Genomic DNA, 25454 nt, shown 5'->3' with positions numbered 1-25454 from the left:
ATATATATTAACCAAACGCATTGAACATTTCTTATACTTATCGTTCATTATAAAAATAGTTTAAATAAGAGAAAATTAATATATTTATTCATAATTTTATTAACCAAAAATAATCCAACACAACCTTCTTAAGTAACAAAAGACTCATTAATTTTCATGAAACAACAAAGATTCATCATATTAAACGCTAAATTTTGCCCCCATAACCGAAGACTAAATAATGAACACATCTAAAGACCTGATATTGAGATACGATTAACTGATGACAGGTGAAATGGTGACGAATTTGGGACAACCTTGACTAGATGTGTTCCCTCGTCTCAAATTAACGTAAGGCTTCGTGTTATGGTTCAACATCCTACCAACACCGTGAAAGACTTATAGTTTGTTTACCTTTCTCTTAAGACGGTACATACACAGGTAACCAACGCCAACAGGTGAGTTAGGGTATATTTAATTACCAGGGGGCCTTGATGCTAATGGGGACTATAGGGCCTATTAGAACTGGGGCCCACTCAACCAACTAATGGAGATAAATAATGAGTCTATAGTTAAGGCCTCTGATGTGAAGTTAAAGGCATCTGTTGTTGATCTTATATACTCGAGAGAATAGGAGAGATAAATAAATAAATTGATAGATGGATAAATAGATAGATGATGCTTAAGAATTGTTCACTCATTTACACTAGAAAAATAATATATATCCGTCAATCACTCAGGTCAGAGAAGGAAGTATTGGTCTTATAAACTACATCATAAATATTGGCTCTCTAAACCAAGATTCTCAAAGGTTCTTGTGTTAGATTTTTTCTCTTGTGGGAATAATAAGATGCTTCAAATTACGGTAGATTCTCAGTGTGATTCCAATACTATTTTGACTCCTATTTTTATCGTCGGTGAAGTGAGTCAGTTTGATGCATTTTAATACATTTCCTTATGGAGTGGAAAGTATTGTACTGTACAGTATGTATGTTCAAGAATCTGGGTTACCTTACAGATTTTCGTAGTGGTTCGTGTGAATGTTTCTATTACAACAGCAACAGTGTATTTATTTGTGGCGGTATTCATGAAAATCTGTAAGGTAGCGTGTATATATTTGTTTCTGAGACACCCTGTATATGACCTACACCACAGATGTAAGAACCTTCTTCCCCTGAGGGTATAATACGTTTGATAGTTATTTTTTGTACATGTAGTAGCAACCTTGATTTTGTACGCTTGACTTGTATGTAAGCTTATAGTATTGATCTTATACATTATTATGGCACAGTGTTGTACAATACACAACCGATTTATAAACACAATACTATGATCTACCTAAAATATACACACCCCAAAAACAACTTTTCGTGAGTAACATTCACGTAACAGTGTAACTCGGTCACATAATTTCTTCTCAACTTCATACAAAATTCACAACGCCAGTAACATTCTGTTTGTTAGTAATTGGAATATAAAGACAGAACATCATTTTCTGCCGTCTGAGGCCTGTACCATCATCTTGTGGGAGTCATTCACAGGAGGCGTCTTTATATGCTGGTTTAGATATCTCCTCCTCCTGGAGGGTCTCCTGTAATTCCAAAAGCTCAGTTTGTCAGGCTGTCACAACACTCGCTCTTATATCTCGGTTGATCAAGTTATCTGAGGAACTTTGTTAAGGTTTCTCCTGAAGACGTCTGGTGTTCTATGAAAGATCTTATTTATCTTGACTGGTAATACGATAATCGTCTTGGGTTTCCTGTGTTGTCTAACAAGGGTCCAGTACAGGGAGCGTCCTGTCCAGGACCTCCTATAAATAATGATACACAGGAGTCATCGCTCTAGTCTGTGAGTGGAGCAGAAAAGGGTCCTACAGAAGGGACATTCATTTTCCTGCAGGATGTTTAGGAACTCTTTCTCCTCCCAAGAGTCCCCGAAAGGAGCCTGTCCCAGGACTTGTTCATCCAAGGTATCCTGCACTTCCTCTGTAGTCAGTTTCTAAGCGAGAATCCTTCACAAGAAGTCTTACAGAGGAGAGGAGAAAAACATAGCCTTATACTTTTCTACAGAATGTTTGGTGCCTTCCCCCCAGGAGGTCCTCTGGTGATCCTGGCGCACCCGATCTCGCTTTGGTCCAGCTGGTCCCTCACTATAACAGCGTGACGCATGAGGGGGGTGAACAGCAGGTGGATGGGGTTCAGGTAAGACAGTGCCAACAACGACAGCACCAGCGCGTGGGCCTACGGGAGGAGGGCAGAGGTGACATACTTTAGTGAGGCTGAAAAGATATGTATCAAGAAAGGAATTAAGATTCACATCAAGGAAGAAATCTTTCAATATACACAGAGACTAACTTTTTAACAAACGTATATACTGTACATATAACACTTACAGCATGAGATAGTTACATAATTCAGTCCTTCATAAATAAAACACTGACCTATATGGTAAGTGAAGATAGAGTCACGGCTATAATGCTGATGACACCTTGGACGTTAATTTCTGAGTATTATCCTATATCAGCCATTGAGACATGTTCTGACATCACCACTGACGGCGACAAATTAAGTTTACGAGGCTATTGAGACTCATAAACCCTAGAACTAGAAAAATTTACGATGATTTAACACTTTAAAAACTAGATTAGGCATCCAAGCTTATTTCACTCTAACCAAACCTAACCTAACTTATTACCCCCAGGTAGCGTTGGAATGTTTAATCACTACATAAAATAAGCTGGGGGGGTCGTAACGAACCTTCAGCTAATCAGCATCAGTTTAAAGATAACACAAACTGAGAAATACACATCTGCAGTATGATAACTTTAACCTTGCTAGTGCTCCGTGACGTTACCGGAGGCTTCACCCCTCGAACACTGGCAACGAGTTTTTTCTTTTAATATGTGGCACTCACGAGGTACATGTGGCACTCTCGGGTATATGTGGAACTCAGGGGGTATATGTGGCACTCACGAGGTATATGTGGCACTCACAGGGTATATGAGGCACTCACGGGGTATATGTGGCACTCACAGGGTATATGTGGCACTCACGAGGTATATGTGGCACTCTCGGGGTATATGTGGAACTCAGGGGGTAGATGTGGCACTCATAAGGTATATGTGGCACTCACAGGGTATATGTGGCACTCACAGGGTATATGTGGCATTCACAGGGTATATGTGGCACTCACGGGTATATGCACAGGGGTATATGTGGCACTGGGGCATGTGGCACTCTCGGGGTATATGTGGCATCTCTCGGGGCATATGTGGCATCTATATGAGGCACCTGGTGGCACCTCGGGGCACATGTGGTATGTGGCATCTCTCGGGGTATAAGAGGCACTCACGGGGTATATGTGGCACTCACAGGGTATATGTGGCACTCACTACATGTGGCACATATGTGAACTCAGGGGTGGCACTCACGAGGTTTATGTGACACCAACGGGGGGCACTCACGGGGTATGTGGCACTCACGGGTATATGTGGCACTCACGGGATATATGTGGCACTCACGGGGTAAAAGTGGCACTCACGGGTATATGTGGCACTCACGCGGTATAGTATGTACTCACGGGGTATATGTGGCACCACACTCACGGGGTATATGTGGCACTCACGGGGTATATGTGGCACTCTCGAGGTATATGTGGTACTCACGGGGTAATACATGTGCTGTGACCATATGAAGAGAGGGTACTGCAAGAACATAATGACAGAAGTGACAGTTCCAATAATACCCAGGAGGCGATTGAAGTGATCAGCTGGGAACCTGTGATGGAGAAGAGAGAACAAAGTGTTGATAAAATCGATAGCAACATGACAATATCGTTTGATGAAATAAAGAAGGAAATAAATGTAAGGGAAATGATAAAGAAAACTTACCCTCACACAAAGAGAGAGAGTAAGGACAACTATGATTGAAGGGAAGAATAATAAGATAAAGAAGAAGAATTTGCTCTCAAAGTAGAGAGGGAAGAAATGAGAAACAGACAGACAGACATATCATTTCATATCACCAAAGACGGACAGATAGAGAGACAGACATAGTGTGTTAGTTTACTTATTGACATAAATACAAATACAAGGTAAATATATACAATGTACAGTAGTTCAAAATACATTTGTCTAACAAATTATTTTAAGCCACACATAACGTGTAAGGGGCAATTTCCAAATTTAACTGTAAATGCCTAGTACGTCATGTACATAATTACATAATTCAGACACACATACGGTATATTTTCATTAAGAGCTCACGGACGCTGGAAAAAGTCCGCATGTGATACCCAATGACGGCAATGTGCGGAGAGCTGACATTCAAGCCAAGCCAAACAATATGCATCGTTGAGTGTGAACGTGACTGTCCTCACATTCAGTGACATCATCTAGCTGGGCCGGTGTGAGACTCTGAGGTTGTGGCAGGAGTCTCAGCCTAGTGAACGACTCGTGTTGAAAATCCGGAATAAACTTCTTACTGCTATAAAGGGGTTCAGATGGGATATGTACGTAGCAAGTTTTGCAGCACCATCTGATTTCTCCATTACCTTAGCTAACGGGTTTGTATTATAGTCTAAGGTCATTGTTCTCATCATGAGTCTTAAATCCTGTCCACTATTTCCTGTTTTGAAATCACAGACAGAGATGTGGACAGACATACAGATTCACACACACACACACACATTAGTCCAAATCGGGCCAGAAAGACAGACAAACCAACAGACAGAGGCACCCTTTATAATACAGTACCTGGCTCGGATGTAGGCAGTACTGATCGCCACGGTGCAAGGTCTAGCTATCACCATACTGATCAGCGACACGTAGATGGCAGCAGGTTGGAAGAAGAGGGTACACCCATAGTTCACCATGGCGGCTACGGTCGTCACCAGCAGGGGCCAGAAGTACGCCTGTACCTCCTTCACCCGTCGGGCCACCTCGTTGGTCGCTGAGGATACCATGAAAGGATTGTTTTGTATTGTATATAAATATGAGGTGGAAAATGTTAAGAGTTGTGTTGTTGTATAGAGAGTCTGTCTCTGTCTCTAGTATATATATATATGTGTGTGTGTGTGTGTGTGTGTGTGTGTGTGTGTGTGTGTAAGGAAGAATAAGAGGACCCCTAACCACTTACTTTTGCTGGCTCTCTTAATCATGCAGTCGGTAAAGGCTCCTCCTAAAGGGCTGATGAACACGGTAAGAAGGTTGCTGTAGCTGTACATCATGGAGTACACACCGACCTCTTCCACACTACACGATGACTCTGTTGGGGGGAGAGATGGGTGAGTTTGTTGTTGTTAGAGAGAGAAAGGAAGGGGGGATGGATGGAAAGAAAAAGGTAAGGAAGGAAGAAAGTATGGATGGATATATGGATGGATGGGGGGGAGGGAGGGAAGTTGGATAGATAGATGGATGAATGGAAGGTAGCAGGGAAGAAAGACGGGAGGATGAATGGATGGGTGGATGGACGGAATGAAGGAAGGAAAGATGGATAGAAGGAAGGAAGGAAGGAAGGAAGGATGAATGTATGGATGGAATGAAAGATGGAAGGAATGAAGGAAAAGAGAATGATAAAAAGACGGACAGAAGATAAAAAATGAATTATTAAAGAATGAGAGAAAGAAAGAAAGAAAAAGTAGAGAAAATTGAAAAAAAGAAATGAGGCAGCTTAAAAAATAATAATTTCCCTGTCGAATGAAAATGAAACCAGAAAATTGTCAGGTACTGCCGGGAGAAAGAATTAAATGCCACATTACGTACTGAGTAAAATATATCAGCAACACGATTTTAAAAGAACCTCTGGTGAAATATGAAGAGAAACTTACCCTTATATTGTGAAATAACTCGATTGGCTGTGAATATTTCGAAAGATTGATTTATAGATGTGAGTACTTAGAGTGACAACAAAACAAATGAAAATCGACTAAAAGAATTGACAAAATCGTCTATTAATACTAGAGTAACAGCAAAACAAATGAAAATTGAACAAGAAATTTGACAAAATCATCTATTAAATACTACAGTGACAACAAAACAAATGAAAATCGACTTATTGAAATGGCAAAATCATCTACCATCATCTACATAAAGCTGTGTCTACTGTATACACTCACTTGTGATCCAGACGTTGTAGGACTGCTGGTACGTGTTAACGGCGAAGAGGCACATGAAGAACCAGTACTGATTGAGGAAAAAAGACCCGGTCAATAAGCTCTTCGACAGAGGCATTGCCTGCGTCGCTGACTGCGTCGCCGCCGCCTTTGGATCAGCACCGTCTGGCGAAGAATTCTTAGGTTAGTGGAGTGATGAGAGAGAGTGTCTTATAGCTTTATCATAGCTGAGTGTGGTAGGGTTTACAGGTGAATGTGGCCAGGTTTACAGGTGAATATGGCCAGGTTTACAGGTGAATGTGGTTATGTTTACAGGTGAATGTGGCTAGGTTTACAGGTGAATGTGGCCAGGTTTACAGGTGAATGTGGCTAGGTTTACAGGTGAATGTGGCCAGGTTTACAGGTGAATATGGCCAGGTTTACAGGTGAATGTGGTTATGTTTACAGGTGAATGTGGCTAGGTTTACAGGTGAATGTGGCCAGGTTTACAGGTGATTATGGCCAGGTTTACAGGTGAATGTGGTTATGTTTACAGGTGAATGTGGCTAGGTTTACAGGTGAATGTGGCCAGGTTTACAGGTGAATATGGCCAGGTTTACAGGTGATTATGGCCAGGTTTACAGGTGAATGTGGCCAGGTTTACAGGTGATTATGGCCAGGTTTACAGGTGAATGTGGTTATGTTTACAGGTGAATGTGGCTAGGTTTACAGGTGAATATGGCCAGGTTTACAGGTGAATAAGGCCAGGTTTACAGGTGAATGTGGCTAGGTTTACAGATTAAAGTAGCTAGGTTTATAGGTGAATGTGGCATATTGTTTCTGCTCCGTCGCTGTTGGTAATAGAGGCGAAAATGCCCACCTGTCTCTCTTATCAATCTGAGAGTTCTGTTTTGGTGGTGTGGGAAGTTATTCATGTGTATTATGTACTTAAGTTATTGACTGGTTACATATGCAACGCGAAGTGGTGGTGTGCGGAGAAGTTTGTTTTACGTACAGTACATTGGTCGTGTGTGTGTGTGTGTGTAAAATGATCTTGTATGAGCCAAGAGCCTGTATTGAGTTCATCCAAGAAAAACAAGTGTGTTTGGTTGGAAGTGCGTGTTTAGAAAGATCATGGTGGATGAGAGTGTGTTTCGCCAAGGCTGCCAAGCTGATCAGAGATGGCGAGTGTGACATAATCCTCAGTTGTCCTCAAGGAGTCGCACGTTAGTTATAAATATCTTTATTATGTTTTTTGTGTATTATGGTGCTTACTAAACCTAACTCTAGTCTAATTTAACCTAACTCTAAGTCAAACCTAATTTTAACCTAACCTAACCTAATTTAACCTAATGTAATTGGACTAGCCTAATTTAACCTAACCTACTCTAACTCTACTCTAACCTAATTTAACCAAACTTAACCTAATCCCCACAGATAAAGAGTTTGAGTGTTTAATCATCACAAGACAATAAGCTAATTCGTCAATCTTATACAACTCATAGTAATATACTGTATGTGTGTTCCTGTGTATATGTGAGGGTCATCTTTATGTGTGTGCACGTATGGTGGCTTTGTACATGATGTTGTGCACATACGGCAGTTTTGTACATGATGGTAAGCACGTACGATAGATAATATGATATGTACAGTTGTGAAGAACACAATTCTTCAGAGAGGAAGTCTACCGAGTTGTTACTGTCCAGTCCATAAATGTACGTGTGATTGTTAAAGATATACGTACAGGTATCTGTGACAGGTATGTGGTGGACGGGCATGATGAAGCTCAAGAACACTGATAATGAACTGAGCGCTGCCAGAAACCAGCATACATGAGCCCGAGGGATGCCCACCGACGCTGTGTACTGCAACGTAATCAACATTGTACAGAAATTATATTGTTAAAGCCACCTGACAACAACAACACTACCTGTATTTCTCAACTACTATGCAGCACTGTGACCCCCAAAACAACAAACATCGGGTGCTAGTGTTCACGTATTCTGTGCCTACAATAATAATAATAAACTTTACTTGAATTTTTTAAAACCTGATGAATCTCCACCTCAGCATATTTCACTTGAAGATTAACCACCCTAACGATAACCTAACATCACCTAACCTCATGCCCCCAAATAGTAGAAGAATAATTAATCTTTAAATGAAATAATCTATGGTGGAGATTCATCAGGTGATCTCAAAGTTATATAACAATTAAAACAAATTATCACAAACACTTTGGGGAAAAATTACAACATATTGCTCCTAGAAATATTAAGATAAAGAATATAATTAAAATACACGCGATTGAATCCATAAGAGGAAAAAATATATCGATGAGAGAGAGAGAGAGAGAGAAGAGAAAGAGAGAGAGAGAGAGAGAGAGCCTACCTGTATTCACCTTCTCATCCTCACCTGGAAGACGATGAAGAGTCCAGCAGAGGCAGCATACATCCCCGACAGGAGGGTGATGGCTGTAGCGCGCTGTAGAGGGAACAAGTCTCCGAACTGAGCAACAGCCAACCTCGTCTGGTTACCTCCCAGAGCCAGTAAGATCATAGCCGGGAACAGAATGTTGGGTGACTCTGTGATGTAGTGGTAATATATATAGTGGGTACAATGGTATAGTTATAGAGTTACAGTGGTACAAATGGGAGGGAAAGTATAGTGGGACAGTGGTGTGTGTGTGTAATAATAACAATAATAATTAACGGTGTATTAAGATATCATGGCAGCCCGAAAGCTGAAAATATACAATGCACAGATGTGATAAATTACATATGGTGAAATCGGGGAGTGGGTCACTTGATTGACAAAAGTTTTCAATACAAAAAATATAAGAAACATAGAGTCAACATATAGATTAACTGTAGATCTGGTACCGTGGGAGCTGGTCAAGTGTGTGTGTGTGTGTGTGTGTGTGTGTGATCTTTATATTGTGGTTATAATATTCTATGTGTGTACAGAACGAGTACTGTCAGTTACATAATAATAATAATAATAATAACAATAACGGTAACAATAATAACAATACAACTACTAATAAAAATAATTCCAACAACTACAACACACAATTACTTAAATAAACTACGAAAAGTAATCACAGGTGAACACTAATAATTTGAGTCCTTAATAAACAAATAAATACCATCAACTTTAGACGAATGGAAAATTAATTCTATAAAAACTGAAATAATCGCAAATTAACAAGACAAGGAGTGGATAACTAGAAGGATAATGAGAAACAAGGATAAAATAAATAGGAGGAGGATGAAGAAAGTTGGAATTAATGTTATATATTTTAGTGAATAATGTTGAATACACTCACCTGTTGTTGTCATTCCCAGTAAGAGGAAACCCAAAGATAACATCGTCCTGGGGAATAAATTAAATATTAGTTACAAAATACGCTTTCTTTTCATTTATCATTTCGTGTCTGTCTCTTAGTTCTTTCATCTATATCCCTTTTCATTCTCCCTGTCTGTTTATTTATTGTTTTCGTATTGTGTGTAGATATACTCCAGAGGCACAGTGTGTGGTGTGTGTGTGTGTGTGTGTGTGTGTGTGTGTGTGTGTGTGTGTGTGGAGGAAAAAAATATTAAGAAGATTGAAACCTGTCTCTGTCACGCTATGAGAAGGAGAGAGAGAGAGAGAGAGAGAGAGAGAGAGAGAGAGAGAGAGAGAGAGAGAGAGAGAGAGAGAGAGAGAGAGAGAGTTAGGGAGACTGGATGGCTTAGATGGAGGGTAAGGAGGGATAGTGAGGGAGGAAGGAGGATAGTGAGGGGAGTGAGGGGAGGAGAGAGTAGATGAGGAAAGGAGGGGTGAGGAAGGAGGAGTGAGGGAGGTAAGGAGGGATAGAGAGGGAGTGGAGTGGATAGTGAGGGAGGAAGGAGCAAGGAGGGATAGTGAGGGGGACAGAGGGAGGTAAGGAGTGGATAGTGAGAGGAAGGAGGGATAGTGAGGGAAGGAGTGGATAGTGAGGGAGGGGAGGGGTATTGAGGGAAGGAGGGATAGAGGGGAAGGAATTGATAGTGAGGGAAGGAGGATAATGAGGGACGAGGGGAAGGAGGGATAGTCAGGAAGGAGGATGGATAGAGGGGAGGAAGGAGGATAGTGAGGGAGGGAAGGAGGAAGGAGGAGGGGAGGAGGATAGGATAGTGAGGAGGAAGGAGTAGATAGTGAGGAAAGGAGGGGTAGAGGGAGGTAAGGAGTGGATAGTGAGGGGAGGTAAGGAGGGAGTGAGAGAGGAAGGAGGGATAGTGAGGGAAGGAGGAAGGAGGGAGGAAGGAGGATAGTGAGGAAAGGAGGGGGGTAAGGAGTGGGAGGGAGGCAAGGAGGATAGAGGGAGGTAAGGAGGGATAGAGAGGAAGGAGGGATAGTGAGAGGGAGGGAGGGGGTATTGAGGGAAGGAGGGATAGTGAGGGAAGGAATTGATAGTGAGGGAAGGAGGATAATGAGGGAAGGAGTGGATAGTGAGGGAAGGAGGGATAATGAGGGGAAGGAGTGGATAGTCAGAAGGGGTGGATAATGGGGGGAAGGAGGATAGTGAGAAAAAGGAGGGATAGTGAGGGAAGGAGTGGATAGGAGAGAGGGGAAGGAGGGATAGTGAGGGAGAAAGCAGTGAATAGTGAGACAGGAAGGAGTGGATAGTGAGGAGGAAGGAGGATAGTGAGAGGAAGGAGGAATAGTGGATGAGAAGGAGGGATAGTGAGGGAGGAAGGAGGGAAGCGAGAGGAAAGGATAGTGAGAGAAAGGGATGGTGAGACAGGAAGGTGGATAGTGAGGAGGAAGGAGGGATAGTGAGAGAGGAAGGAGGAGAAGAGGGAGGAGGGAATGGATAGGGGAGGAAAGAGTAGATAGTGAGAGAGGAAGGAGGGAGGAGGGGAAGGAAGGAGTGAGGGAGGAAGGAGGGGATAGGAGAAAGAAAGGATGTTGTGGGTAGGAGGAGGAAGGAGGATAGTGAGGGGAGGAAGGAGGAGAAAGAGGAAGGAGGGATAGTGAGGAGGAAGGAGCGGAGAGGGAGGGAATGGATAGCGAGGGGAGGAAAGAGTAGATAGTGAGAGGAAGGGAGGGAGGAGGAAGGAGGGAAGGAGGGATAGTGAGGGAGGAAGGAGGATAGTGAGAAAGAAAGGATGTTGTGGTTAGAGGAGGAAGGAGGATAGTGAGGGAGAAGGAGGAGAGAAAGAAGGAGGATAGTGAGGGAGGAAGGAGGGATAGCGAGGGGAGGAAGGAGTGGATAGTGAGGGAGGAAGGAGTGGGTAGTGAGGGAGGAGGGAATGGATAGCGAGGGAGGAAAGAGTAGATAGTGAGAGAGGAAGGAGTGGGTAATGAGGGAAGGAGAGTTGAAGGGAAGAACGGAGAGGGAGACAGGTAGACGGAGGGAGTGGAAGGGACGGAAGGGAAATGAAAGAGAGGGAGGTGGGTAAGGGAGGGAGGTAAGTCAGAGGGGGGGGGGCTGAAGTTATGTATTACCAAGACAAAGAGAAAGGAGGAACTAGAGAAGTAGGAAGGGAGGGAGAGAAGGAGGGAGAGGAGGGAAAGAAGCAGGTATGAGGGAGGGAATGAGGGGGAGTTGATACAGAGGGAGGGACAGACAGACAGACAGACAGAGAGAGAGACGCGGAAGGATACATTGGCATGTTTCTACGTTACCTGTGTGTAACCGACGTACATGTAAACATGCACACAAACACTAACTGACATAATATACACACATGAAAGGAATGAGTAAGTAGTATATATTCCACCGTAAGGGGTCACTTAACTGATATTTACTTAAGAATATAAAAGTAAGTAAGTAAGTGTGTGTGAGTGTGTTTACGTGTTTATATGGATCACGTGAAGAATAGACAACCCACCTGATAAAACACCCTTACGCCTGTCCCTGGCAATGGGTGCCGTAAACAAATGAATGTGCCAAAAAAAGCTTAGCTGGAAGAAATAACCTCGTCATTTATTACCATTCCATTAAATATTACTAAACTTTGCTGGAGATAATTTACAACAAGCTGTTACAGATTGATTTTGGTAGCTGTTAAGTCCACCCCAAAATACTATTTAAATGGATACCGGGACACCGGCTGTGATATTACTTAGTTCAACATATGATCTGCGAATTCACTCATATACCTGAGGTGAGAGCTCCTTGTAAGACTCGAATATGAAATGGACTTCCTTGGTTGGACACAAAAATCTGATGAGCTAGCCTTTTCAGTTGGCGCATACGTGACCAAATCAACAATGACTGATGTACGAAGTTGTGAAACTTGTTAAAACAAGTAATCCTCCTGTGAGAGTCTTGACCATAAGCAAAATAATGTTTTGTTGGTGCATTACCTGCAGACAGGAGGCTATTTGGAAGTAAGTTATGGGACAGAATCTCTTTCATAGTTAATCCCATCTCTTGTGCAATTTGTATATCTGTATGTGGACATCACACATGTTTGGTTGTTATGGTGCTTGAAGGATATAATAGATGGCTGTCAACTGATGTATGACTGAAGGCAGGCAGCCTTTGCCGGGTTATTGTGAAGCTGAGCTTCTATTCTTTATCAATAAATCTTTCCATTCGAAATTTGTTGTTGGCCTTGTCTGCATTCTATACAACGTTTAGCAAGCGTTCAGATACATTTTCATCAACTAATTGTTTTGTCACAAAATTGTGAAGCTTAGAAGGCATCTGCAAAGTCACATAAGAATGATTATTTCTTGTCGCTAAGAATTGCAGAAGCCTTGGAAGTGATCCATCACTTTTGCATTTGGAAGCTCACGAAATACATTACTGATAGCCAGTATTTCGTGATAGACAAGTTCTCAATCCACAACACTTTCAGCTTTCCGTGTTTGGCTTTAACTCCACACACCCCGACCCCCTCAGGTAGCAAAAGGGTATTAAATCATCAGGCGAAGAAGCTAAATTGCCTATTAATATTGAAGTCGCTTATATAACAAATCAGACACCAGTTTAACATACCCAGCGGATATTCGGGTGACTCGGAGACCAGCGTGGTGTAGCAAATAGCCCACGAGGATACCTGGAATACTGTAACAGCTGACAGACACCGTGCTAATTAAGGCGAACCTCTCGTCTTGGGGGCCACACTGTTCCACACCCACCTGTAGGAATTTGGAAATGTATGAACTTCTGTATATTATTGGCGAACAAAACAAAACACAAATATGATGTCTTGTATATAATTTTATCTGCTGCTGTGATCTGTAATTTTGGTTAGGTTTGTTTTGATTTTGGATAGGATAGGTTAGGATAGGATAGGATAGGTTAGGATAGGATAGGATAGGTTAGGATAGGATAGGATAGGTTAGGTTAGGTTAGGATAGGATAGGTGAGGATAGGTTAGGATTGGATAGGTTAGGATAGGTTAGGTTAGGTTAGGATAGGTTAGGTTAGAGTTAAAACCTATCTCAATTAAAGTGGTTTATATTAAGGTGAAATAAGTTGTGGGGCTAATCTTTACGCGATCCGGAATAAATGGCACAATGTAAACATCTGGATTGTCTCGGATACAGTATGTACAGCAGCAAACTGTACGGGTGTGAGAAATGTTAACAGACTGTACTTGGGACGATGAACACATTATCTAAGACAAAGAATCGAGACATTAATCCACATCGTGATCCGCGGTCTAATTAACCCTCATGAAACGAGTGCCAGACATTGTTAAATGCTCCTACTCAATACTGTATAATATGGACACGAAGTAGTACCTTAAGCTGTGTATTCTTATATTACTCTATTAATTATGTATAGTAAAGTATTACAGAACATGTATTAATCCTATGTAATATTTCCATTTATTATGCACCATGTTATGTATGTGAATTATCATGTTTACATATTATGTATTCAGCTTGTGAATGCTGTCATCTGTACATGCCAGCGCGGAGTGATACAGAGAGTTGAGATCACTAGTCCTTATGGTGTGGAAGCCAGTTTCTTTGTCCCTCTGTATTCATCTCCCGTACGAGAATAAGAACCTATTTTCAAGATAAGTGTTTGTGTATACCCTCAGCAGTGTAGAACATTTTGGGGGTACCAAAGACAAACATAGAAATACTCATGCTTAAACATATAATTTTTGCTTTCATACAAGGTGGCCATGTTCCTACGTAATTTGCATACAGGTGTGGTAGAGGGTCATGGGGTAAAAGCTCAGGTAGGTTGATTGCCTCATTCGTAATAGGTTGGTGTGCATGTTTACTGAGCAACACGCATAAACATTGCCCCAGGCTCGTCATCATCCATCTCACATCACGTAAGGCCTCTAGGAGGAATGCAGGGTAGCCAAGGCTCGTCTTGAGAAAAAACTGAGCTACAAAGAGGCCCTCCTTGCTGTACGCTCCCAAGAAAAGAAAAAACCAGCAGAAAAGAAAAACCAAGCAAAGAAAACTCAAGAGAAGACGCCCACCACACAGAACCAAGAACACCACGTGGCCCGTGGAGCTGAAGCCCACGTGGTCAACCTCACCGCCTCCGACCTCTTCCACACCTATGAGAACTTAATACACGAGGAAGACGAACAAGACCCAAACACAAACGAATGGACACTTCAAGAGAGCAAGAAGAGGAGGAGAGTGAGAAGAATATCGACATCAAGCTAAGAAGACCAAGACATCTCCTCCACACAAGAAACCAACACACACATTCAAGCCGACCAAGCACTGAACATCCATTGCCCAACCCAACACGCACCTGACGCTTGACCTGACGCTAGCCTGGCTGTGTCTTGTCGCCTCCCGGCCGCGTCCAGGCAAGTTGCTGCTGCTGCCTCCATCTTATAATCCCTCACGCAAGCGGTGTTTAGCCACTGCATCTGTTCTCTCCTCTTAAAATTCACTTCAATCCTCACTTTATTCTTCCCCTGAACCTCCTTCCCCCCTGTCACTAGCATTTTATCTATCTATCTAGGCCTCTAGCGGGATTTTCTCTATCCACATACTCGCCAGAGTCGTCCGTCCAAGAGAGTTTTTGTTGCCACCTCGCTCGACACTACAACACCTTCGTGGCTGGACTTGGTTCTAGGACGTGTCTGGACTTAAATTATACTTCGACCAAAGCAAACTTCACAACCTTCAGATGTTTTCGAATCAGTGGACTATGATGTGGTATATCTTGACTTAAGCAAAGCCTTCGACAGAATCCCCCACGAAAGACTAATAAGAAAAGTGGAGGCCCATGGCATTGGAGGAGATATTCTAAAATGGATTAGGGCGTTGTTACAGAACAGGAAACAGAGAGTGAGCATTAACGGCACTAAATCCGATTGGAGTAACGTCAATAGTGGAGTGTTACCGCCACAGTAAGATAAACATGAGAGAGAGAGGGTGAGAAGGGGGGGGGGGGCAGTGCTGACAACATGTTTGTTGGTCGTCTAATATAAAACAGATGCCCTCGTCTAGAGCTGCGATTGGGTGGCGATTGCTCAGCAGTCTACCAATTCTTGCAGAAGAAACGACATGCTGGTCGAATCCAAGACCCTAAAACGTAAATATAAACTCTAAATAACTTTAATAAGTATATTTATGTACTGTAATTTGATCATATTATACATCTGTGTCTCCTGATGTATCAACAGATGTAACATGTAAGTTATACTTAAGATGTTAACAGTCTAGGTACTATATATTGATTGTATTATTCATACTGTGTGTCATGAGATAACAGCATTTGTCATATGTAAATAGTTCTTTAACAGGTTTTGACCGAATTACTGTATATGGTACGCGTCAACGTTGAGGGTTTATTTCTCCTGCAAGAAACCTATGAGCGTTAACATGGAGTACCCCAAGGCTCAGTACTTGGACCATTATACAGTATATATATATATATATATATATATATATATATATATATATATATATATATATATATATATAAACGACATAGATATCGGCGTAAACAGCAACATAAATAAATTTGCTGATGACACTAAAATAGGGCGAGTAATTTAATCTGACGAGGACTCCACAAAATCACAGGACGACCTAAAAAAATCGAATGCTCTGAAAAATGGCAGATGAAATTCAATGTGGGCAAATGTAAAGTACTTAGTCTAGGAGATGTAAACAGAGACACCAAATACCAGATGAACAACGATGTTATAGAGAAATCCGACTGTGAAAAAGATTTGGGAGTAATGATAAGTAGGAATCTTAACCAAGTAAACAATGTTTATTTGCTCGAAATAAGGCGAACAAAGTACTTGGGTTCATACAAAGGAGTGTTAGTTACAAGACTAGCGAGGTTATCCTAAAACTATATCTTACACTTGTGAGATCTCACTTGGATAACGCAGTTCAATTCTGGTCACCGTACTACAGAATGGATATAGAATCCCTAGAAAGAATTCAGAGAAAAATGACAAGACTAATCCCGGGCATTAGGAACCTTGAGTACAGAGACAGGTTAAAGCCTCTTAACCCTGCACTCCCTAGAGAGACGTAGTGAGGGGCGATATGACTGAGGTGTATAAATGGAAGTCAGGGCTGAACAAAGGGGACATTACAAAGGTATCCAACCAGGAGCGAACTCGTAACAATGGTTTTAAATTAGACAAATTTAGATTTAGGCGCAAAATAGGTAAACAATGGTTTGGAAATAAGAGTAGTGGATGAGTGGAACAAGTTACCAAACATCATCATTAACTCAAATATGCTGGATAGCTTTAAACATAGGTTGGATGGATATATGAGCGATAGGGGTTGGGTGTAAACGGGACTGCCCTTTTTATACAGACGGATTTTCCTGCATCAAACAAAAGGCTCTCAGTCACCCCGCCGCTGGTTCCTCCTCTCTCCCTCGACAACATGGAGGACTTTACATATTGTTTCTGAGAGAGAGAGAGAGAGAGAGAGAGAGAGAGAGAGAGAGAGAGAGAGAGACTAATATATTTAACAACAAGAAAACACTCTTAGAAGAGCCAAGACTTCGGGATATAGATAAGGCTTCAACATAACCTTGAAATAAACACCCACTGTCTTTATCGCCTCAGTAACAGATATCAGACATCTGCTTAAGTCTAGCTGTTAGTTCTCCTGTCACTGTCCCCCCAGGTAAACCTAGAGAGAGACACACCTGGACTTATGTGGTCACTCTACACATAATTGAATTGACACACCTGTTCTTACACCTGGTTGGACAAGTGTGTACATGAAGGGTCACTGACTGGTTGGCCGACTACAACACTACACCAAAGGCCGTTTAATGGTTGACTGACTCTAAGCAACACTATTCATGAACTGTCGTGGGGAGCCGTGATAATTAGACCCCTCTACCCTCAGGTGGGTCCCCGCACTCACCAGTAAACACCACACCTTCCACCTTGTTGTCTTGTTTAACTTAAAGAAAAAAAGATGAAAATATACCGGACTATCTTTAACACTTGTGAGCCTAGTAACCTTATCCAGCACTGGGTTATAGTCACACACACACACACACAAGAGATGATAACTAATCTGTTATCTGATTGTTAAGGGCTTCCATTCCTTACCACTGGTGTTATGTAGAAGTTTACTTACTTGAAAGACACGTGTAGGAAATCCAGATCAAGACTAGTAATAATCACCGCGAGTTTCGTCTATATATTATATAAATTATCTCATACCGTCATTAAAATAAGAAGAAATAATGTTTGTTGTCCCTCCTGCCAACGAACCAGCCGGTGTATTCGTCTAAATATTTGATGTATAATTAACGGATATTCATAGCTGTTGTCTTAAGTTTGATAAATATCTAACCTTTTAAAATCCTCGAATGTCATGAAGATTAGGAACCCCATGATTATTTCACCTTAATATTACCCATTCTGTCGCTAACGCTAACCTAAGCAGTGGATCTCGATATTCATAAAATCTAAATTATCTTACATAACTACAATATAAGCTACTTCAAAGGATCTTACCAGACTCTTTGATATTGGCGCTACTTTAATACAGTCACTATATAACCCAGGAACTTATATTAAATAGAAAAACAAAACAAAAACTCATTCCTTCATAAGACGTCAACTCACGGCATGACTCCTGGAGACCTCGAAGGTGTTGTTGAGACCAAGACAGCGAGAATTGTTGTAGAAGAGGTTAAGCGTGGACGTGGGCTTGATCTCATTATGATCGTCATGGACAACAGAAGACGAAGACCCCCTACACAGGTCACTATATAGTCCTTCTACTTTCAGCACGTAAACTAACTGCGGCCATCCGAAGATAATCCCAGCGAAGAGCATCGATTCTACGACGCCGATTATGTAGATGGTCACCCGCCTGGCTAGGGAGAGCTGTAGGTTGGGATCCTGTTGGCACATCATGGTGGTGGAGGTGAGAGGGGACCTATAGTATCTTCAAATTGTAAACAAAAACACGTGGGTGATGTCACATGGGGTGTTGTTGTTATTGTTGAGTGGTGTTCTTGGCTACGGTAATTGTTTTCACCCCTCCTTCCCTCATGACCTGTGGGGATAAAAGGTAATTATAGGATGACAATAATAAATAAATAATAAACAATAGTCATTACATCAAGAATACTAAAATTGACGTGGTGTCAATTTTAGTATTCTTGATGTAATGACAACTGATAATAATAATAATAATAGTAATAAACATTCTTAGACGTCTCTTCATAATATATAGTTAGTTTACACCTTCTCTTGCACTCTTTCTGCTTCTTTGTTTCTTTCTCCCCCTTTTTTTCTCACTCCCCCCTTTCTCACTCTCCCTGTCTCACCGTTTCTCAACTTTACGCTCTTATCTGTTTACGTTAAGTAGTGTTAGTTCATGAGTCAGGAGGTGAGATAAACGACATTATGTAACTATGTGACGTCGCTATTGTGTTAACGTCATGGCTCAACAATTTAATTCTCCCGTTGTTGAAAGTAGACAAATTTAGCCTGTAATCCGATCGTTAGTAATTAGTGGTAAGGTGATGGATGCTGGGTGTCAGGTGGCACTGTTGTGAGTAGTGTGTGGTTGGATGACGCATTCAGTGCCAAAAGCTAGCAGCTGCCCCCGAAACATAACCAAACGAACGAACACACACACACACACAGTGCCAAAAGAAAGTTACGCTTTATAACTGCACGTACTGTACACTCATCTGGCACCTCAAGTTGACGTATCATGATATCCTGTAAATGTTATCTCAAATGACGTAAAAGTTGAGTGTACCACATACCGTAATTGGTCTTCAGCTGATGTATACAATTCACTCAAATAGACTGAGTAACTTTGTATCACTGTCACAAAATCCTTAACTTTTCAGCTAATGTATAAACACTCTTGAGGAATTAACACATATTATTCTCCGGGTTGAGGTCGTGTTAGCAGAGAGCAAGTAACTTCATGTATTTCCACTCCCGAGTCCCCAAGTACACTAAACACTGACCAACCACCCACCAGCTTATATATAGCCACCCAGCTCACCTTCTATTATGCAACACCACGCACGTTTTTCGAGCACACTTATCTTGAATGCTTGAGATGTGTTATTAACTATGGGTCATAATCACGTGTTGTCAGTCTAGATGTATAACAGTTGACCTTCATTCGTCACCTTCCCTTATGGTACTAAATTAGTTCCAGCTCAAAGGTGTGCTCCCATGGTCATCTGTCAAAGTAATAATCTAAGTCCGAAAAACTGCGACACCTGTTTCATAAGGCTCCCACCATATAAATAACAATTAATTTTAACTTAAGACAATAATTATTTTGTGTGTATCTATAGCAGAAGACGTGAACAGTGATGAAGGCAGAGTATAAACGTCTCTTGTCAGTTATTATAATGTTAATACCAGTCAGAAAATATTTATTACTTTCGGAAATATGACTAAGAGGATTATTGATATCTTACGCTGATATGAACTACATGAAGAAAAAATATATATGGCGTAGTTGTTGCTCTCTGGGAAGCATTATATGACGTAGTTGTTGCTCTCTGGGAAGCATTATATGACGTCGTTGTTGTTCTCTGGGAAGCATTATATGACGTAGTTGTTGTTCTCTGGGAAGCATTATATGACGTAGTTGTTGTTCTCTGGGAAGCATTATATGACGTAGTTGTTGTTCTCTGGGAAGCATTATATGACGTCGTTGTTGTTCTCTGGGAAGCATTATATGACGTAGTCGTTGTTCTCTGGGAAGCATTATATGACGTATTCGTTGTTCTCTGGGAAGCATTATATGACGTAGTTGTTGTTCTCTGGGAAGCATTATATGACGTAGTTGTTGCTCTCTGGGAAGCATTATATGACGTCGTTGTTGTTCTCTGGGAAGCATTATATGACGTAGTTGTTGCTCTCTGGGAAGCATTATATGACGTAGTTGTTGTTCTCTGGGAAGCATTATATGACGTAGTTGTTGTTCTCTGGGAAGCATTATATGACGTCGTTGTTGTTCTCTGGGAAGCATTATATGACGTAGTTGTTGTTCTCTGGGAAGCATTATATGACGTCGCTGTTGTTCTCTGGGAAGCATTGGAGTGATTCATTCCATCTTTGATTGTGGTGGTGTTATCCATTGCTGTCTCACAGGTGAAGAGCAGGTAAGTGACCTCAAACTTTAACCTTTGTAAAGTGTTATACAGATATTGTTTCGCTGTGTGTGCTGGACTTGTTCTTGAGTTCTTAAGGTTTCGTATAACATAATAGAAATATGAATAAGCCTTGACATCTGATTAACGAAACAGTGACCCCAGTTTGCTCATTTTTTTTCTTCGTAATGAGAACGAAAAGTATTTAAAAAGTAAGAAAATTAACAAATCCTGTTTTTGTGTTGTAAAGATGACTAATGACTAACTGAAAAAAAAACAGGAAGAAAGTCACCGCCCTCTTAACACGCCACAGCTCACGAACACGGACTCTTGTCGGGATTTTAACTGGGACCGATACTGAGTGGTCAGTTCCTGCGAGAAAAAAAAATGTTTTAGCGATGGTTTATTTTGACTGGCCTGATTTGTAAGATGACCAATCACTCAAAAACTATCTGTACTTGGGGGGAGAGGGGGGAGTAATTTCAGCATGAACACGGACTCCTGTTGTATCAGTAGGGTTGCCCAAATCCTTCGTCCGTTGTGTAATATTTGTTCAATACAATTTTGTATAGATATTTTTTTTGAGACAAAGAACTTGTGAGGTGACAAGATGGAGTAAATTGTATCAATGCAATTTGTAATCGTGTTTAAAATAGCATTGTATCCCTGTAACTCCTGAAAACGTTCTGTAGAGGTAAACTGTATCACTCTAAGCACTGTAACTCGAGTTAGCGTACCATTATATTTCGCTGAATCATTTCGCAACAAACTGTAACCACTTTACCAGTTGTTGTGTAATGGTGTTAGATATAAGTAACCTTCAAGGTCGTCACAGCCAGAGACACCACGCTACCAAGAACTCCTTCGTGTATAAACAGTGATAACACTGAAATCCGTGTTCTTCCACCCACGACGTGTGTGTGTGTGTGCCATAACAGTTCAGTTTCAGGAAATTGTACTGTAATCTAATTTTTTTTAAACACAGTTCCAACAGGAGGTACAAATCAACTTATTCCTGGTACAGTTTAGTTCCAGTTACTCGTGGTGTGAGAGTGAGGTCCATATACCTGACGATCACATAGCACACTGATATCTAAGCCTTCGGTATTACGTAAGGCGATAATGTTCCCGACACCACACTCAACCGTCTTCGCTTCCCCTACGTAAAATTCAGGAACTCTTTCACAACTGGATCGGCTTCGGGTGCCCCGGATGTGAAAAAGGTGTTCCTTATGGCCGGAAACGAGTGCTATATCCACTCGGTTGTCACCCAAGATATACCATGGTGACACAGTTGGTGCCATTGGACGTTGCACTATCTTGTTTCAAGTACAGTGGTCCTAGTCTATTAGTGCCACGTGATCTAGACTGTTGCTGACACACACACGAGGATGGCCAGCCATAGGGCCTCCGAGGCGTGAATTTGTTTAATGTGTAGAAGTTGTCGCCAACACAACAACCACACTCTTAAGTTAACGAGTTGTATGACCCAGTGTCAAGGAATAGTACGAGAAGACGGGACAACTCGCCAACTGCACTGGCTAATCATTACCCCGGAACACGATCTTCAAATCGATTAACATCCAGGTCCCCAATAACTGCTGGTAGACAGGCAAATGGCGTAAAAAAAAACTTGCCTATAATTTAGCCCTGCCCGTGGATCAAACCCGGGTTCGCTCGCTTGTAAAGGAAGCACGATTACCATTACACTACACTGACACAGTTACACATACAACATCAGCCGTTACCTCCCATCCACCTGTTGTGTCTCTACGGCTCAGCGGCGCACCCAGGGGGGGGGGTTTCCTGGTTGCCCATCCAAGTATTGCATGGTGCGGTCAACCCATACCTGACCTGGCGACACCTTAAGAACACGAATGTTGGGTCAGCTTACCTGACCTCACCCCACGCCACGGTAACTTCCACCACCTCTGCCATTCCCATGCACCTGAATGCACTTAATATACAGCACTGCCAGAGAGTGTGAAATATTGAGATTTAATGTTTTTTTTTTCAACTTTCTCATCTACATTGTACATTTTCTATAAAGTTTACATATTTATAAATTATTTTTGCATCTACTTTCACATATTTGATCATTTCGCAAGTGTGCTTCAAATATCTGTATCGTACGATAATACTGGGCATGCTGGGTCAAGGAACATGTTCCCACTTCTCTCGTCCTCACTTCACATGTAGTTTTTGGTGTAGTTACATCTACTTTGAATGCCACAGCCTTCAACAACGCTAAGTCTATATACAAAGATTAGGATGCTCGCCAGACTTCTCAGTAATTTGGACCCCCCCCCCCTACTCAATTTCTGGGTGCGCCCCTGCGGCTCTTCTATCTCATACACACACAATCACTATCACATAACTGAAGGCCTAAATACAACAATCAGTGCTGATACCTTCCCATAAGACTAAAAAACATGTAACATGATTTAGTATAGATGACATAAATAATAGCAGATGGTATAAGTGACATAAATTGAAACAAAAATATAAGTAACATAAGAACTTAAGAGTGTCGCAAACAATACTTGGGGTTTCTGATGCAGAATTTATGATGAGAAAGCCAAAAATTAATTATTTGTTGTCTGTCTCGCCTCACACGTGATATATCTGGGCCACTTAGACAATTATTTTAGTAGTGTATACGTAAGAGGACTGCTGAACCATTGGCACGGTTCTTCGCTTGTGTTTGAGTGGTAGTGAGTTATATTCTCATAGTATAATATCACCCAAACACTCACACACATATATTCGTGGCCCCATACACACACAAACCTATAATTAAACTATCAACCTTAACTATAACTCAACACAATATAGCTTTACACTCCCCGCGTCACTGTCACCCTCCGTCCGCTGCAACTTCATGAATAAATGATATATAAACTGGATCGCTCAGTCCAACGCCACGAGCACAAGTCAACACCAACAGTGAACGAGAAGTTGCATACCGTCTGCACAAGGGTTAAGAGTCGACTGCCAGTGGAAGTGTGTTGCGACGGTGTGAATCAGTGTGTGTGTGTGTGGCGGGGCTGGGGGGGTCGATAAGCCCACGAGACTTTTCACGCATGCGCAAAAATAGCAAAACATCCACACATTCCGGAAGGTGTGAATCCACCATTTATTTTTTGTACATGTATATATAAATGCTTTTAATTCTTATATTTATGTTCTATTTTCTTTATGATGGTAAATTCTGTCGGTATTTTTCAAAATACTATTACAACAGAAATACCACAAACGCTCTCCCTTACGATAAGAAAACAACATTTACTTTGTCATACATAGCAGAGTCTTGGTGCAATCAATGAGTCATCTTAGATCTCCCACCACAGTCATGGGTCTAAAGGAGTCAATAAAATGGGGGTTCTACATTGTTAGTTACGGAGGAACCAAAATCGAATTGTACTTTGAGAACCGCCAGGAGAGGGAGCAGGTAGGGGAGGGCTAAAGGTTCTGACGTCATTCATGGTTCATTTTTTCTGCTTTTTATTCAGCAAAAAAAAATCGAGGAATCTCTCTGCTTGTTCCTGAGGAAGCGACAGCAGACCGACACATACTCATACTCTCTGGGATTCAGATTCAGATTTGCCCCGAGGGTTTATTGGGCACCCCTACATCCCAGCAGGTGAAGCAGAAGGCTTACAGCTGCCCAACAGGGAAGTATGAAAGTTCATACTTGCCTTATGACTCGTACATTAAGGGCGTACTGGAAGGGTCGGTAGGTTCTGTTGGTTACACAAAGGAGAGAGAATGATGAGTGTGTGTAAGTTCTGTGGTACATTTTATCTGTTTATGGCAGGTCCCTAATAATGTTAAATGCCAGGCTCAGACTAGGAGAGGATATCTGGTCTTTTCGAAGGGTCAAGTAGGCGTTCTATTTTAAGTTACATAAAGTGAGGAGAATGATGAGCGTGGGGGAAAGTTCCTTGTGCACATTTTTATTCAAGCTATGGCAAAGAGTGGCAGGTCCTCAATAATGTCAAAATGCCAGGCCTGTGACTATTAGGAGAGGATATCTGGTCTGGGAGGAAGAGGTGTTGGTAACGGCTGGGGACCCAGGAGGAGGTCTAGGGCAAGTGGAGGATGTAGTGAGAGGGTGTGAGAGGCCGGGTTGGCTACAAAGCGTATAAACAGTGCAGAGGCCTAGGTTGCCAATGTAATTCTTATAGGTACCTGTACCCCTAGGCGCAGTCTCATGTATATAAGCTGTTGAGACGAGTCGATTGATGCTATTTTGTAGTGGCGGTTGCCGTCACGGTTACAGCGTCATAGTGGCATACAGTGACGCTACCCCCGTTGTTTCAGGTGTGTCCAATTCTTCGTTGAATGCTTCTGTTGTGTGGCGTGTATGCGAGATTTGAGATGATTCAGGAGAGGCGAGAGGCTTCAGTATCTTCTTCTGTGTAGCTGGCAAGCCGATCCACAGTGTCACAGGCAGTTGGTCTTATATGACGGGATTCAAAGAACTTGACACGGATGTCATCAGTTTGTTTTAGCCCGGCAACGGCGGCTAGGGGTGTGTTGGGCGGCAGGGAGGAGGGGAGGGTAATTTGAGCCTAGCTAGCGTGGCGAGAAGTAAAGGTCACTGGGATTATAAGGAGGTTCCGGCGTTCAGTAAGAGCATAGGTCGCCCCTCATGAATGCCCGCTGAGGATGGCTATGCTTTCAGCATCAGTGGAGGAGGCCCAGTCAGGACCCTGATTTTCCTGCAGGCCTGGCGCTCAGAACTAACACAGCTGCCCCATATGCCCATGGGTAACAGACCCATCACAGTAGACGAGAGGAGAGAGTGTGGATGTCTTTAGAGAGGAAGTGACATCATTAATTG

At 41.9% G+C, this 25454-nt stretch overlaps 2 protein-coding genes across 3 annotated transcripts; both read right to left on the bottom strand.

Moving 5' to 3' along the window:
• Nucleotides 1–79: 79 nt before the first annotated feature.
• Nucleotides 80–23634, bottom strand: LOC121865512 (solute carrier family 43 member 3-like). 2 transcript variants are annotated; one of them, XM_042365029.1, is made up of 11 exons: nt 23575–23634; nt 18099–18534; nt 13043–13185; nt 9398–9444; nt 8485–8654; nt 7814–7934; nt 6094–6255; nt 5115–5243; nt 4733–4928; nt 3644–3755; nt 80–2219 (listed from the first exon to the last, which is right to left on the bottom strand). In XM_042365029.1, the coding sequence occupies exons 2-11, from the start codon at nt 18390–18392 to the stop codon at nt 2043–2045; spliced, it is 1551 nt and encodes a 516-aa protein (XP_042220963.1). In that variant the 5' UTR covers nt 18393–18534; nt 23575–23634; the 3' UTR covers nt 80–2042. The 2 variants fall into 2 exon arrangements, with proteins under 2 accessions (XP_042220963.1, XP_042220962.1); XM_042365028.1 differs by lacking the exon at nt 23575–23634 and adding an exon at nt 19256–19471.
• LOC121865554 (rac guanine nucleotide exchange factor JJ-like) lies at nt 19916–20596 on the bottom strand. The gene has a single exon (XM_042365071.1). The coding sequence runs from the start codon at nt 20594–20596 to the stop codon at nt 19916–19918; it is 681 nt and encodes a 226-aa protein (XP_042221005.1).
• Nucleotides 23635–25454: the final 1820 nt, after the last annotated feature.

This window comes from Homarus americanus, unplaced genomic scaffold (genome assembly GCF_018991925.1).
Source record: "Homarus americanus isolate GMGI-L3 unplaced genomic scaffold, GMGI_Hamer_2.0 scaffold25483, whole genome shotgun sequence".
Classification (NCBI taxonomy): Eukaryota; Metazoa; Arthropoda; class Malacostraca; order Decapoda; family Nephropidae; genus Homarus; species Homarus americanus.
Note: the sequence above shows the minus strand (reverse complement) of the source record. Positions and strands in the feature narration are given on the sequence as shown.

What these genes read in the sequence shown, in the direction of transcription:
- LOC121865512 (XM_042365029.1), bottom strand. Translation starts at nt 18,392, where the DNA reads ATGATGTGCCAACAGGATCCCAACCTACAGCTCTCCCTAGCCAGGCGG. An exon ending in GTCACCCGAATATCCGCTGG is followed by an intron (nt 9,445 to 13,042) that starts GTATGTTAAACT and finishes TTTATTCCCCAG; the next exon opens with GACGATGTTATCTTTGGGTT. An exon ending in ACTGCCTACATCCGAGCCAG is followed by an intron (nt 3,756 to 4,732) that starts GTACTGTATTAT and finishes TCTCCATCACAG; the next exon opens with GTTCCCAGCTGATCACTTCA.
- LOC121865554 (XM_042365071.1), bottom strand. Translation starts at nt 20,596, where the DNA reads ATGGATAACACCACCACAATCAAAGATGGAATGAATCACTCCAATGCT.